The 15,715-nt window shown below is 46.4% G+C and overlaps 1 protein-coding gene and 1 non-coding gene across 2 annotated transcripts; one reads left to right on the top strand and one right to left on the bottom strand.

Moving 5' to 3' along the window:
• Window positions 1-6,498: 6,498 nt before the first annotated feature.
• On the top strand, window positions 6,499-11,704 carry LOC126027638 (protein FAM187B-like). Its single transcript, XM_049786639.1, has 2 exons — window positions 6,499-7,208; window positions 11,320-11,704. Exons 1-2 carry the CDS (start codon window positions 6,499-6,501, stop codon window positions 11,702-11,704), a joined length of 1,095 nt encoding a protein of 364 aa, XP_049642596.1.
• Window positions 9,193-9,311, bottom strand: LOC126029206 (5S ribosomal RNA). The gene has a single exon (XR_007502851.1). It is a non-coding gene; the product is annotated as a 5S ribosomal RNA (ribosomal RNA).
• Window positions 11,705-15,715: the final 4,011 nt, after the last annotated feature.

Below are 15,715 nucleotides of genomic sequence, written 5' to 3'. Positions count from 1 at the left end.
TATCGCTCCTGCCCCACTAGCTATTTATTCCTTTATAAATTTTCTTTAGAGTTTATACTACTAATTATTTCTCATTAGAATATTAGTTGTGCTGTAACATATCTTAGCCAATGTGGACAACTTTTCATCTTTTACTTTCATTGAGGTCCTCCATTCATCTGTTGCATTCTTGTTAGGAGGTATTTTTATTTTGCATCCTTTTCTACTCTACAAGAAATTAAAACATTCAATATTAACAATGTTACTCTCATATTTACTCTTCTAGAACTTCTCATTTCTGCCTTTCCTTACTTAGATGGGATGTTATTTGTTCTGTTTGCCTGGAGAATTCTTTTTTTTTTTTTTTGAGAATTCTTTGTAGTATAGCTTATCGTGTGCATTTTTTTTGGCTGAATTCTCTCTTTCATCTGAAAATCTATTGATTGTATTGTCCTAGCTTTTAAAGATATCTTTATTCAATTATAATACCAAAAATTAGCGGACTTTTGAATATGTGATTCCATTATTTCTGTCTACAAGCCAGTATAAAGTTTTAAGACTGTTGCTTTGAGAGTAAAATATCATTTTCATCTCATCATTTTTTTGTTTTTGTTTTTGGTTTTTGGGCCACACCCGGCGGTGCTCAGGGGTTACTCCTGGCTGTCTGCTCAGAAATAGCTCCTGGCAGGCATGGGGACCATATGGGACACCGGGATTCGAACCAACCACCTTTGGTCCTGGATCGGCTGCTTGCAAGGTAAACGCCGCTATGCTATCTCTCCGGGCTCATCTCATCATTTTTAAGATTTCTTCTCTAAAGCCAGAGAGGTAGTATAGTGGATAGGGCTCTTGCTTTGAATGGGGCTTACCTAGGTTTGACCCCTGGCACTGTGTACATCCCCACCCCTAGAGTTCACCAGGAGTGATCCCTGAGCACAGAATCAGGAGTAAGCCTGAGCACTACAGCTGTGGCCCCAAATCAGCAACATCAACAGCAAAAAAATTTCTTCTCTGATTTTTCAGCATTTTCTCTATAAAGTGTCTACATGTCATTTTCTTTATATGTAAATTCTTTATATGGATTTGAAGATCTTATTGCAAGGTTTGTGTTTTGGTGTCTCATCATTTGGAGAAATTTTTTATTTGGTGTATATTTAAATATTGCTTATGCTCCTGCACCTCTTTTCTTTTCATTTTTGTTCATTTGGTTTTTATTTGGAGGCTACACCTGACAGTATTCAGACTTTACTTCCTGTTTCTGTGTTCAGGGATCTCTCCTGAAAGAGCTCTGAGAACCATATTGAGAGCCGGCATCAAACATTAGGATACAGGTCAGACACATGCAAGGCAAATGCCCTACCTGCTCTCACTCCAGCCCTTCCTTTTATGGAGAAAGATTTTTTTGTTTTTGTTTTTGTTTTGGGCCACACCTGGTGAGGCTCAGAGATTACTCCTGGTTCTGCACTCAGAAATTGCTCCTGGCAGGGTTGGGGGACCATTGAGATGCCGGGTGTCAAACCTGGGTTCGTCCTGGGTCAGCCACATGCATGGCAAACGCCCTACTGCTGCGCCACGGCTTCGGCCCTTCATCATCATTTTCTTAAAGTCTGTAGTGGTTATCTGAGAGAATTAGAGCAGTAAGCAAAAAATTCATCCAAATTGGTGTGGGTGTTTTTGGTTGTTTGTATTTAGTTTGGGGGCCACACCTGGCAGTGCTCAGGGGTTACTCCTGGCTCTGCACTCTGGGATGATTCTTGGTGCACTCAGGGGGCCATATTGGGTGCCAGAGATGGCACCTTAGTTGGTCTCATGGAAGGTAAATGCCTTCCCCACTGTACTACTTCCCTGACTCCCTCACCCACACCGTTTAAAGACTTTCTGGAATCTAGAGTCCTGTGTGAAATCTCTAGGATATTACATTTGCCAATGTCTAAAAGCACCCCACAGAGGCCAGTTAAAACATTTTTTTAGTTAAAAAATGTCAAGCTGGTTTCAGTATGTGACTTTTCATCTAGATAAAATAAAGGTTGAAACGGGGTTTATCACAGTGTCCCCACAGTCCTGCTTACCTGTTTAAAATCTCCAAGGGCCAGCGAGATAGGACAGAGGGAAGGTGCTCACTTTGCATGTAGCTGACCTAGGTTCAGTCCCCAGCACTAAAATTGGTGTCGTTCCCCCCCCCCCCCCCCCCCCGCCAGCCAGAGCTTGCCAGGAGTGATCTTTGAGAGTAGAGTCAAGAGTAACCCAGAGCCAAATGTAACACACACACATTACCAGGTGTGTCCCCTCAAACAAAACAACAACAACAACAACAACAAAACTCTAAAAACTATGAGGTGTTCTTTAGCCTAAGCAGTCATGGTATAGTCATGGTATTAATGTGTCTCAGTAAAGGAACTTTATAAGATTCTGTGAAGAGGAAGAAACTTTATAGAACTGAGAGAGACAGCAATATAAGGAAGCCCAGCCCTAGAGAGAAAGGAAGTGAGAAAGGAAGGCTTTCCAGAGAAACTTCAGGTTTGGTTTTGTTCTGTTTTTTGGAGTCACACCTGGCAGCCCTCAGGGGTTACTCCTGGCAGGCTCAGAGGACCATATGGGATCCCAGGAATCGAACCCGGATCTATCCTTTGTTGGATGCATGCAAGGCAAACACCCTACCGCTGTGTTATCCCTCCGGCCCCAGAGAAACTTCAGACCTCACCCATTTTCTCTCTCTCTTTGCCCATTCCTCCTCAGGGCTTCTGACCTCTACAGTCTTTAAGCCAAGTCGCTACTGAGGGTGTAACCTCTCAGGAATATTCTTCCTTAGTAGCCACATGGTTGCATGGTTGTTGGTTCTTGCTTCATACAGGCCTCTAGGAAGACTTTGCCTCCCCAGAAAAGGTTCAAACAAGGCCTGATCAGCTTCCCTAAAATATTTCACAACCACACACCAAACTTTCCCTTTTTTATCCCACTTTTTTGCTCTATTTTTCTTTTTCTTTTTCTTTTTTTTTTTTTTTTGGTTTTTGGGTCACACCCAGCAATGTTCAGGGGTTATTCCTGGCTCTACGCTCAGAAATCACCCCTGGCAGGCTTGGGGGACCATATGGGATGCCGGGATTTGAACCAGCGACTTTCCGCATGTAAGGCAAAGGCCTTACCGCTGTACTATCTCTCCGGCCCCTATTTTTCTTTTTCAAGATGAGTACAATGTAAGGGAAAGGGAGAAAAAAAAAAGATGAATACAATGAGCCCCACGATTCAAGGATTTTGCAAATTCACCTCAATCAAATAAACTTGTTTTTTTTTAACACTTTTTGGGGGGGTCACATCTGGCAGCGCTTAGGAGTTACTTCTGGCTTTTTATGCTCAGAAATCGCTCCTGGCAGGCTCTGGGGACCATATGGGATGCCGGGATTTGAACCACCACAGACCTTCTGCATGCAAGGCAAATGCCTTACCTCCATGCTATCTCTCCGGCCCCATCAATCAAATAGACTTGTAACTACCTGATCAATACCAGCCATGCATGCACAGGGTTCCTGCGGTGTGATTCCAGAGGAGGATATGCAGAGGCTCCCCCCTTCTCTACAGTCAATCTCAGACACTAGCAGGGTGTCTGAAAAGTCAATGGCATCAATTCAATTTTAACACTATCCAGATCATCAAATTACACAGGCAAAGGGCTCCGCTCCACACTCCTCTTCAGACACAAATCACAATCCTGTAGCTTCTAACCAACTGGCTTGAAATTTGAAGTTTTCAGGAGACTCTTCAGGTTTGATAACTTTGCTAGACTGAGTCATAGATCCGGGGCACCCATTTGCCACTAGGTCACTGATGCAATACAAAAGATCTCACTTACAGTCAGCCAGGAAAAAAAAGTACATAAGATCAGATGTGAGGGGGGGAGGAAAAGAGCTTCAATGTCCCCATAGTTATGCCATCACCCCAAATCTCATGTGTTTATCAACTCAGAAACTCTCAGAAGACCCATCTTTTGGGCTTTTACAGAGGTTTCACTTCATAGACTTGATGAACTCATTGGACATTGGCCAGTGAGGTCAGAGATGTTTTAACCATTAAATCACGAGAAATTTCAACGTTTAAATCATTGGCTTGCTTCCTTGTGCCACTCCAGCCATGGATGCTTCCTCTGAAGTCACCTAGAAACATAACAAAAAACATATTTTTGACTCCCAACACTTAAGACATACAAGATTTGAGGAATCTATGAATGAGGAACTGTGGGTCAAGGTCAAATATTTATAAAAAAGTATATTTCAAAGGGCCAGAGAGGTAGTACAATAGGTAGAGCACCTGTCTTACTTGCAGCTGATCTGGATTCAATCCCTGGCATCCCATATGGTCCTCTGAGCCCTGCCTGGAATTATCTCTGAGTACAGAGCCAGGAATAAACCCTGAAAACCACCAACAGTGGCACAAAAGCCTATAGATAGATAGGTAGATAATATGAATGACCAAGTAGATAACTTTTCTATAGATATCACTATTGCAGAAGACAACAGTGATGAAAAAATCCTATTATATTTTGAGGTGAGGTAAAACAAGGTAGTATTTGGCCTTTTTGTTTGGTTGGTTTGTTTTGGGGCCATGCCTGGTGATGCTCATGGGTTTCTACTGGTTCTGTTCTTAGCAATTACTCCTGATTGTGTTCAGGGGACAAACGAAATGCTGGTGATTGACCCCAGGTTGGTTGCTTGCAAGCCAAGTACGTTACCCACTGTTGTTGTTGCTATTGTTGTTCTGACCCCCAACACTTGCTTTCTTGTTTCTGCTTTTACACTACCGGAAAGCATCTATTTAGGACCCCCCTTTCTTGTTGCATTGTTTATCTTTTTGTTGTTTTATTTTTTTGTTTGTTTCCTGTCTTTTTTTTTTTATTTTGAACCCACATTCAGTGATGCTCAGGGCTTACTCCTGGTTCTACACTCAGGAATCACTCCTGGAGGTGCTCAAGGGATCATATAGAATGTCAGGGATTTAATCCCAGTTGGCCATTTGTAAGGCAAGCGCTTTACCATTGTACTATTTTTTTCTGCCTCATTATGACTGGTCTATCCTTTGTATTTTAAAAAAATACAGAGGCACACTCAGTAATACTCAGGGCTTTCTCCTGGTTCTGGGGTCTCTCATTATTGCTCACAGAGCCATTAGTGGTGCTGAGGATCAAACCATGGGGTTGGCCAAGTACAAGACCAGAGTCTACCAATGTACTATCTGAACTGATTTATTTTGGTTGATGGTGGTGATTTTTCTTCTTAATGGGGACTCTAGGCTTAGAACTAAAATGCTGCTTAGTGCTTCTCATTTGGAGAAGGCTGGGGAAGAAAATACACAGATCATTTCAGCTTTATTTTGGTTTCTGTTCTAGCAGTTGTTGACCCCAAGTTCAACAAAAACAAATCAACAATTTATGTTAAATATATTTTTTGCTGGTGGCAATTTCTGTGTGTAGAACCAGGAATAGGTCCTGAGCGCTGCTGGGTGTGACCCAAAAACCAAAAAAAAAATTTTTTTTTTTTTTTTTTAGCAAAAATAAACATAAAACTGACCCTATCTGGGACCAAAGAGATAGTACAAGAGGGTAAGGTGCTGGCCTCATATGTCACTGCTACAGGTTCAATATCTAGTACCACTTACTATTTACTAATCCCCACCAAGAGTGATCCCAGAGCATGACCAGAGATAAGACTTGAGCACTGCCAGATGTGGCCAAAAGAAACAAAACTAACCATCTGGCAAAAAATATTATGACTGGGGCCCGGAGAGATAGCACAGCGGCGTTTGCCTTGCAAGCAGCCGATCCAGGACCAAAGGTGGTTGGTTCGAATCCCGGTGTCCCATATGGTCCCCCGTGCCTGCTAGGAGCTATTTCTGAGCAGACAGCCAGGAGTAACCCCTGAGCACCACCGGGTATGACCCAAAAATAAAACAAGAACAAAACAAAAAAATATTATGACTGAAGGTTGGAGATTGGGGTAGGGACCGGGAGGCCTGAAAGTTAACAAGGATTGATGCCCAACCCCTCCCTCAAACCTGGGTCCCTGGAGAGTCATGTCTGGAGGTTCCTTGGGACACTTTGGGGGGTGGGGTTTGGGTCACACCTAGTGGTGCTCAGGGATTACTTCTGGCTCTGCACTCAGAAATCACTCCTGGCAGGCTTGGGAAACCATTTGGAATACTGGGAATCGAACTCAGGTCCGTCCTTGGCTCACTGCATGCAAGGCAAATACCCTACCACTGTGCTATCCCTCCGGTCCCCCACATGGGACACATTTGTGCCAGACAAAAGGTGGTGGGGTGGCCTCTAAATAGACAAATGCCCCTCCAACTCCAGTAGAGTGGAGGGATTGGAGGAGGAATGAAGCAACAGGCTTGTGAAATGACCACAAAACAAAGGTAGATCATGATTCACCTGGATACCAGGTGGGCAGTCCTGAGGTCTGAGCCTCATGAGTGACCTCATAATGTCCAGGGTGGTGGCCAGCCCACAGCAGAGATCTTCAGTCCACTATGTTGACCATCTTATGGCTGCTGCTCAATCTTGCCCTAGCAGCCAAGGGCTACTATGGGATCAGCTGTGCGGAAGGCCAGCAGTGCCAGAAAGCTCTCCTGTCGGACAATGATGTCGTCTTGTCATGCAATTTCTCGGAGCCACAGTGGTCCTACTTATCCCTGCAGAATGGGTCCAGATGGTCCAGTAACTTCACCAATGTATCCAACTTGCAAGTCCTGAGCGGCAGCCAACTTCTCATCAAAAATCCATCCACTTCCCAGACTGGCTTTTACCGTTGTCAGGACCGTCAGAGTAACAGCACCCTCAAATATGAGATTGACTTCCAGGATGTCAGCACCATCAACATAATCCACAGATCCCTGAACCAGAGACCCCTACAGAACCAGACCCTGCAGCCAGGGAACAAGATCTTGATTTTCACTCAGTGGGAGCCCTGGCAAGATTGTAGTCACTGTGGAAAGCCAGGGGAGCGCAAGCGCCTAGGCTTCTGCTACATCCAGGAGTTTCCGGCTGACCCTGTGCCCTGCTGGCTGTACTTGGGGAAAACCAAGGTGCAGTCGAGCCGTATTCGTCCCGAATTGCAGATAGAAAGGTGCAACGTCACCTGCAAAGGAGCCGGGATAGTGAACGCCATCTATGACAACTATAAGATAGACGAGATGACCGACTCAGCATGGATTTCTTGCCCGCTAGGGTCTATCTACAGGTGATAAAAAGTGGATCTGCCTCCAATCACTGGCCAGATTCCCCAAATTGCCGGCAGCCTTTGGTGATTAATCCACACAGGGAAAGATTTTTTTAGGAGGGTAACTTCCATGCCTCTCTCCACTGTCCTCTGTTTTGGCAAGAATCCCTTGGTGTCCACACACTGTGGAGTCATAGTGGAGAGGACAGGGACAGAAACTTGGGGTGAGGCCATAGACCCAGCGGGCATCTCACCACTGCAGGTGTGGCTTGGTGCAGAGGGGGAGATAGTAAGGGTGACCATGACTGGGGGAATTTCAGAGGCTTCTGGTTTATTAGCAGCATCAGAGAGCCTTGGGGGAAAGGCTGGGGCCTGGTGATGCTTCTCTAGGTTTGCTTCCCGGGGTCCCTGGGAAAGCTCCCAAATGTGTGTTCTGCTGTCGCTGGAGTGCAGGCACCAAAAAGGTCTCTGTTCTCTTGTAAAGATGGGCCTGGTGAAGGGGTTCAGCCCTTCTTTAGAAGGTCTTGGTGGAGGGCCTGAGAGATAGTATGGAGGTAAGGTGTTTGCCTTTCATGCAGAAGGTCGGTGGTTCGAATCTCGGCATCCCATATGGTCCCCTGAGCCTGCCAGGATCAATTTCTGAGCACAGAGCCAGGAGTAACCCCTGAGCGCTGCCGGGTGTGGCCCAAAAATAAAAAAAAAAAAAAGGTCTTGGTGGGAGGGGCAGGCCAGACCTTAATGTCTACAACTCGACTCTTGGTCCCCCACCCCTGTTTTCCTTCATGCCAGTACCAGCTCTTCCTCTCTCTGGGGTGCAAGTGACAGGGAACCCTCATCTGATCAGCTGATTCCAGTGGGCTGCTTTTCCTCTATCTTGCTCAGGCAATTTGGGCTCACCCATTACTTCCCTCTCTTCGAATAGCACCGGCTCACTATCACCCCCAACTCCAAAGGTCAGGAACCCGCTCAAGACGGGAGGGATACCTGCTCCCTGGCATTTGCCAGATAAGTTCCAAAGGGGGTTCGAAATGATAGTACAGAGTGTACTTGCTTTGCATTATCTTGCTTACCTCGAATCAGTGACCTAGGTCCAATCCCCAGTGTCGAATGTGGTCCTCTGAGCACCACCAATGGTAATTTATTTGTTTGTTTTGGGTCCACACCAAGCAGCACTTAGAGGTTACTCCTGGCTCTGCACTCAGAAATCACTTCTGGCAGGCTTGGGGGACCACATGGAATGCTGGGAATCGAACCCCAGTTCATCCTGAGTCTGCTGAATTGCTCCTGTCTTGGGGGACCATATGAAATGTCGGGATCGAACCTCAGTCAGTCCTAGGTCAGCCATGTGCAAGGCAAATGCCTTATCGCTGCATCACTGAATATTCACAAGAATAATTTCTTAATGCAGAGCCAGGAATGCATCACCTGGTGTGGGTGGTCCAAAACAAAAACAAATAATCAAGAAGTTCCTGAGGGCTAGACCCAGGAGGCTGGAGATCAGAACCAAGTGACACCATCAATGCTTGAGGATTCCCCAGGACCCAAGTAGAGTGGCTCTCCTACAGGGCAGGTTTTTTGGTTTGGTTGGTTTTTGGTTTTTGGTTTTGTTTGGTTGGTTTTTGTTTTTATTTTGTCCTAGCAGAGGGTGCAGAGAGAGGCCTGGGTTCCAGTCACCTCTCAACCCTTGTTTTTCTAGCTGTGTGTCTCTGAACCTCTGTTTCTCCATTGGTTTCTTTTCTTTTTTTTTTTTTTTTTTTTTTTTGGTTTTTGGTTTTTGGGTCACACCCGGCAACGCTCAGGGGTTACTCCTGGCTCCACGCTCAGAAATTGCCCCTGGCAGGCTTGGGGAACCATATGGGATGCTGGGATTCGAACCGATGACCTTCTGCATAAAAGGCAAACACCTTACCTTCATGCTATCTCTCGGGCCCCTCTCCATTGGTTTCTTAGGTCTTCCATAACAAGATGCCACTGTCTAGGTGTTTTTTGTTTGTTTGTTTTTTTAAGCCTACAGCAGCCGGTATTCCCAGGCGGTCTCCCATCCAAGTACTAACCAGGCCCGACCCTGCTTAGCTTCCGAGATCAGACGAGATGGGGTGCGTTCAGGGTGGTATGGCCGTAGACTGTAGATGGTTTTAAGTGACAGGAATCCATTCTCTCACCCTCACGGAGAGAGATGGCACCCTGTGCAGCCAAGGCAGCAGGGCTTGCCCTTCCTTGCCTCTTCCTACTGCCTGCAGTTTGACCTCTCTGGTCATGCACATCGCCATCTCCAGCATGCCTGCATCTCTGTGTCTTTCTCAGCTCTCAGCACACAGGCTGTCACAGGTTGGGTGTCTACTTTGTGTCTGTCCTGCTTGCAAATAAGGCCACTCCCTTATTTGATTCTGATGAGGACACAATGTGCAGAGGCCACTCCAGCTCCATGTCCCCGCTGTCCCTCCACCATAGTAGCACCTGAATTGCCAGATTCACTTACAGCACATTGTCGCCAAGCTTTGTTTCAGGAACCTGGGCGAGAGAAAAATGGGAAAAAAAAATTGTTGGATGCAACAAATGGGATGGTGAATTTGGGAAGGATTTCTGAGAGATTGCTGAGCCTAAGGAAGGAAAGTTCCCTAGAGAAAGGGGGCACTTGCAGAGAAGTACAGGGGGAATTTTCCTCCTGGGAAGGGATCCAGAGCAAAGACCAAGCCTGACATTTTCAACTGCTAATCCCTTTTCTGGCTGGAAAGAAAATGCCTCAGTGACTCAGTCCCTCGGAGTCAGGCCTATGTTCAAAACATGACTGGTGGGGTTACTAGAATGTTGCTACCATGAAGCCTTTTGTTGTTGCTGTTGCTGTTGAAGACAAGATGTTTATCAGGTGGGGAGAATGTCTGTACATCTGCAGTGCTCAGGGCTGACTCCTGGTTCTGTACAGGGGTCACTGCTGGTGGTGTCTGGGCACCATGATGGGATGCCATGGATCAAAACAGGGTTTGCCACATGCAAGATAAGTGCCTGCCCCACTTTACTTCCTGTCTGCCCCCATGTTCTCTTTCTGCACTCAGTCTGTGTTCTGTATTTCTTTTGTTTGTTTTTGTTTTGGGACCATACTCAGCAGCATGCAGGGGTTACTCCTGGCTTTGCGCTCAGAAATTGCTCCTGGCAGGCTTGTGGGATCATATAAGATGTTGGGGATTGAACCCATGTTCATCCTGGGTTGGCCACTTGCAAGGCAGAAGCCCTACTGCTGTGCTATCCCTCCAGTTGTGTCCTGCATTTTATGTTCACCAGTATCCTTTCGTGTCACGAGATGCTGGTGGGATAGTGAGAAGGGAACCATAGACCATCTTCTGCCTCTGATAAGAACAGAAATTGCCTTTCTTGGCCCCCATTGTCCTGATGGGCCACTGACTGTCCAGACTGCCTCTTGCCTCTGAACCTTGGGTCAAAAACATGTTGCTGTTGTCGCAGAAACCCATGTCCCACACCCCAGTTTTATGATCATTGTGAAGTGTGTTGGGCAGCACTCTGGGGGAGGGGGGTTATTAACCGCTCTTTAATTAGATCTTCTTTGCCTCAGAAGGGAAAAAAATTTTCCTACTCCATAGGCGTCATATTATTTTTTTTCCTGGAGGAACATACCAGGGGCAGGAACTAAAGACAGAATTTGTGATGGCCAGAAGGGCAGTGAGAAGCCCGGGAGGGTACATGATGGAGAGTTCCAGGGGGTGCTCTCTGCCAAGCCACTGTCCGACCCAGGCAGGGAGGGGACCTCAGACTTAGGGAAGAATGTTCCAGGTAAGGGCAAAAGCCCCAAGACCCAGCAAAAAAAAAAAAAAAAAAAAAGGAGAACCTAGGGACAGTAGGAGAGGAAAAAGAGGAAGGAAAGAGGGCAAGAAACATTCAGAGAGTGGCTGGGTCTCCCAGTGAAGCCTCTGAACTTGGTACCCCAGTTGTACCCCTAGTTTCAGGATGAAGCAAAACAGCTCTGGCATTTGTCCAGTGATTCCCTTTGCTGCCAGGGCTCCTGGAAGGTGTTCTGAGAGCCACACCTTGAGGAATAAGATGAACCTGTCACCCACCTAAGCTCCCACATCAGTCCCCACACTTTGGGCGCTCCAGCCAACCTTGCCCTCCATTGCAGGCCACTCATCTGGGAAGTCAACAACCGTCCGCTGACGTGGCAGGACCAGCTCTCGGGCAAGGACATCAGCAGCATCATGGACATGGGGAGTGGCGGCCAGCGCCTGCAGGTCTTCCAGCCTGCCGTGTACAGGTGCTTTGTGCAGCAGGAGCTCATGGCCCAGTACAACCCGCAGCCTGAAACCGAGCAGCAGCGTGTGGCCAAGCCACAGGCTGGGCAGGAGCAGGAGGAAGCGGAGCCCCAGAAGATGAAGGCCAGCTCGGTGCTCAGGGGGCTGCAGCTGATGCTGCTGGGAGGCACCGTCCTCGGCCTGCTGGGGGTGATTTTCACCCTGTCCCGCCCTTCTCGGAACAAGAAAGCAGACCGGGTGTTGTTGGTGAAATAAAAGATAGCCAGGTTCCCCTGGCTACACTCTCTCACCTCAGTGCTCCTTTTCCTGACACCCAATTTGACTGTCTCTGCTTTTGTTTCTGGTTTATAGGGTTACAGCTGACAGTGCTCAGGACTTATTCCTAGCTCTGTGCTCTGGGATCACTTCTGATCATGCTCAAGGGGGCATATAAAATGCTGGGGATCAAATTCAAGACAGATATGTGCAAAACAAAGTGTCTTACCTGTTATACAGTTTCTTCCCTACCTGAATAATTTCTCCTGCCCTGTGCAATCTCTCCCCTAACCTTGTGCAAACTCTTCCCTACTCTGAAATCTCTCTCCTACTCTGAAATCTCTCCCCTTCCCTCTACAATCTCTTCCTGGCCCCCTGTGCAGTCTCTTCTCTACCCCTGGAGCTGGGGCTGGTAGCCCCAGGTTTTCCCACCAGCAATGCGCTTCTGTCCTCCCTGACCCTAGTCCTAGTCCCAGCAGACCCCAGTGGGGTGTAGAATTTATGTGGCTTGGCCACAACTCCTGAAAGACACCAAAGGCAGCTGGACATATATCATCCTTCCCGGCTCTGGCCATCAGCAGATCCCAACGGGACAGTCTTCTCCATGAGGATAGGACTCCAGACCTGGCCCGGCTGACCAAAGGACTCACTGGGTTTCATTGTTCCCAGAAGCTATGTACTCTGGAGTAGAGCAGAGTGAGAGAGATAAAATATTCATGCCTGATAACATTCCTGTCCAGCTATTTTCATCGTGAACAACCATTGAAGGGCTCAGAAGCTTGCAGACAGGAACTTCTGTCCCTGATGGGAGGGCAGAAATCTGCTCTCACCAGCCCTGTCATCCTGGGGTGCCAGAGATGCATATTCCTGCATAGCAGGGAGTGTCCATCGAATGGGCCTGCTGGAAAAGTAATGGCGAAGAGGGCGCCTTTGCGGCAAAATCACACCTGTCACAAGCAGTGTACACAGAGGTAGGGGGTGGGGAGCTAAGGACCCTTGTTTTGTAGTGATAAAGACACAGACATGGGATGAGGCTTCCTGCTGGAGGTCATGCAATCCACTTGGGAAGGGGCCGTAATGGAGAGAAAAGACTTCAAAGTACCTCCTATGCCCTAAAAATTTTGTCCTCTGATGAAGTGGCTGAAGGGGTGTAGCCAGAGCCAAGTATGAGTTGAATTCTACAGTTACAGCACCCATAACCCAGGCAGTCCCCACCCATGGTGCAGACGAGCCTGTCTCCCATGATTACCTTCTCCCCATGTCCATAACTTTAGGTCTTAAGGAGTGGGGGTGGATTTGGAATCACACTCAGCTGGGTGGAGGGACTATTCCTGACTTGCTGCAGAGTTGCTCCTGGCTACATTTGGGGGATCAGTAGCAGTGTTGGGGATCAAATCCAGGTTGCCTGCACGCTAGGCTAAACCTTTGCTTCCTGAACAATCTTGTGTCCATATCAAAATCTTCTTTTTTAACTTCATTTGTTTATTGATTAATTTGGTTTTTGGGTCACACCCAGTCGTGCTCAGGGGTTACTCCTGGTTCTGTGCTTTGAAATCACTCCTGGCAGGCTTAGGGACCATATGGGATGCTGGGAATTGAACCAGGTCCATCCCGGGTCAGCAGCATGCAAGGAAAATGCCCTACCGCTGTGCTATCTCTCCAGCCCCATATTGAAAATCTCTTGTGACTCTCTCCCCAGCCATAAGGCTGGGGGCCTGAGACTGGCCTCTGATAGAATAGTGAGTCCCAAAATTGGCTTCTGACTAATGGAATGTGAAGCCTGAGACTAGCTTCTGACTGATGAAAGAAGTGGGGTCTGATGTTGGAACACCCCTCCTTGGTTCACTCACAACCCAGAAGATGATCTTATAGATGAGAGTAAAGAGGGTCCTACTGACTTGATAAAGTGAGCCACCTTGTGGGGAAAGCTAGCTGGGCAGGGACAAAGTGATCTCCAGGATCCGAGGAGACAGCCAGCAAAAAAGCCTGGACCTCAGGACCTTAGCCATTAGCAATGGACCCTACCAACCTGAACTGCTGTTGACCTCCAAATCAAAATACAACCTGACCCACATTTTCATAGTAGCTTTTAAGACTCTGAGCAAAGGACCCAGCTCGGCCATGGGAACAGAAGGCTCAGACATGTATGTAGTTTGAAGCTATTACCTATATGACAAATTGTTAGATGGTGATCATAGGCTGGTTGGTCCATGCCAGTCCACCTGGAAACCCCTTCAGCTGTCCTTTGATTGGTTCCTGCATGTATAGAAATTTCCAGTTTCCTTCAGGAATCTATAGTGGAGTAGAGGCAAGAGGTTGGTGCTCCTAGAAGCAATCCTTATGCATGACAAACTGGAGTGGGTTTTTATATCCAGCCCCCTAATCTTGGATGTCACACATCCTGGATAAGCCCCATTCTTGGAGGGACTCCAAAGTTCTCAGGGGTTTCTGGTATTCACAGCTGTAACCACTTTGTTAAAACTCTACTTGCTGGGGGCCAGAGAGATAGCATGGAGGTAAGGTGTTTGCCTTTCATGCAGAAGGTCATTGGTTCGAATCCCAGCATCCCATATGGTCCCCCGAGCCCCTGAGTCTGCCAGGAGTGATTTCTGAGCATGGAGCCAGGAGTAACCCCTGAGCACTACGAGGTGTGACCCAAAAAAAAACAAAAAACAAAAAACAAACAAACAAAAACTCCACTTGTCCTCTTCCCCACCTCGATTTTCTGAGGTAATCATCTTCAAATACTTTTCAGCCCAACATTTCATTTCTGGATGTAAATTCTAAACTTTCGGATGTAAATGTAAATACAAAGATGTAAATACTAAACTTTCGGATGTCCTATAGGTTTCAGAGATTTGGGTAAATTTTCTCCAGTCTTTTTCTTTTCTGTTAAAGATTGGAGAAGGTCCATTGATCTGTCTTCAAGTTCACTGGCTTCTCTTTCATCTCCATTCTGTTATTAAGTCTATTTTAGGAGCCTTTTTTTTTTTAATAGCTGCTTAGCTATAAAATTTCCTTCTGGTTCTTTGTACCTTTTATCTTCTTGCTGATACATTCTATCACTATTTTAAAATATAGGGGACTGACCCTACATACTCAGGGGCCTAGGAGCCACTCCTAGAAGTGTTTGGCTTGATGGTACAGACCTGCCAGTTAAGTTCTAGAGTCCAATGGTGTGGTTCTTGGGTTCTTTAGTACTCAATAGGCCACAAAGGTTATTCCTGCAATGATCTGTGGAGCTACACAGCTGTGGATATGTCAGAGCCTTCCATACTAGTGTTTCCATACACTTCCATACAAATGCTCTGCCACTTGAACAGTTTGCTTCTTTCTATTCTTTCATTTAAACTAACTGCTTATAGGAAAACTTCAAGGCCCAGAATTTCTAATAGAGAGTCTCTGCAAGCCGCAAAAATTATTAACAAGGGAGAAAGACTATAGGGGCAACAGTTACACTGAAAGAGTACTAGAAGATTTGGGGGGGGGGTGCCCTTTGATACTATGTTATGAAACTCTAGACAATCATCACCATGTACTGTGGTGTAGTACAAACAGGCCTACTTCTTTTGAAAGTATCTGATGGTTCTGGGAAAAGAGTTATAGGAGAAAAGCTATCTCATTTATGAATATTAGCTAAAAGTACTAAATTTTTTTCCAATTTAATCCAGGCAAAGAAAACACCTGTAGGTTGACTTTAGCCACAAATACTAATTTGTGAGCTCTTGCTTCAGCCTTTATTGGGATCAAGTGCCTGTTTGCACTTTTAATTATTCATTCTACATATATTTATTACCTTGCATAGGCAGGGTTGGCTTCCCAGAGATGACCTTTCAGATGAGGCTTGAATAACAAGAGAGAGAGGCTGATGGCAGAGCTTTGCAGGAAGGCGATCTCAGTTTCCTGTGACTGTTCTAACAAATTGCCACAAACTTGATGACTTAAAACAGCACAGATATATGACCTAACAGTTCTGAAACTTCTAAGTTCGTAATGAGTTTTTTCTTTTTC

This window comes from Suncus etruscus, chromosome 14, assembly GCF_024139225.1.
Source record: "Suncus etruscus isolate mSunEtr1 chromosome 14, mSunEtr1.pri.cur, whole genome shotgun sequence".
NCBI classification, from domain to species: Eukaryota; Metazoa; Chordata; class Mammalia; order Eulipotyphla; family Soricidae; genus Suncus; species Suncus etruscus.
This window is presented reverse-complemented; position numbering and strand designations above follow the sequence as displayed.

What these genes read in the sequence shown, in the direction of transcription:
- LOC126027638 (XM_049786639.1), top strand. Translation starts at nt 6,499, where the DNA reads ATGTTGACCATCTTATGGCTGCTGCTCAATCTTGCCCTAGCAGCCAAG. An exon ending in CCGCTAGGGTCTATCTACAG is followed by an intron (nt 7,209 to 11,319) that starts GTGATAAAAAGT and finishes CCTCCATTGCAG; the next exon opens with GCCACTCATCTGGGAAGTCA.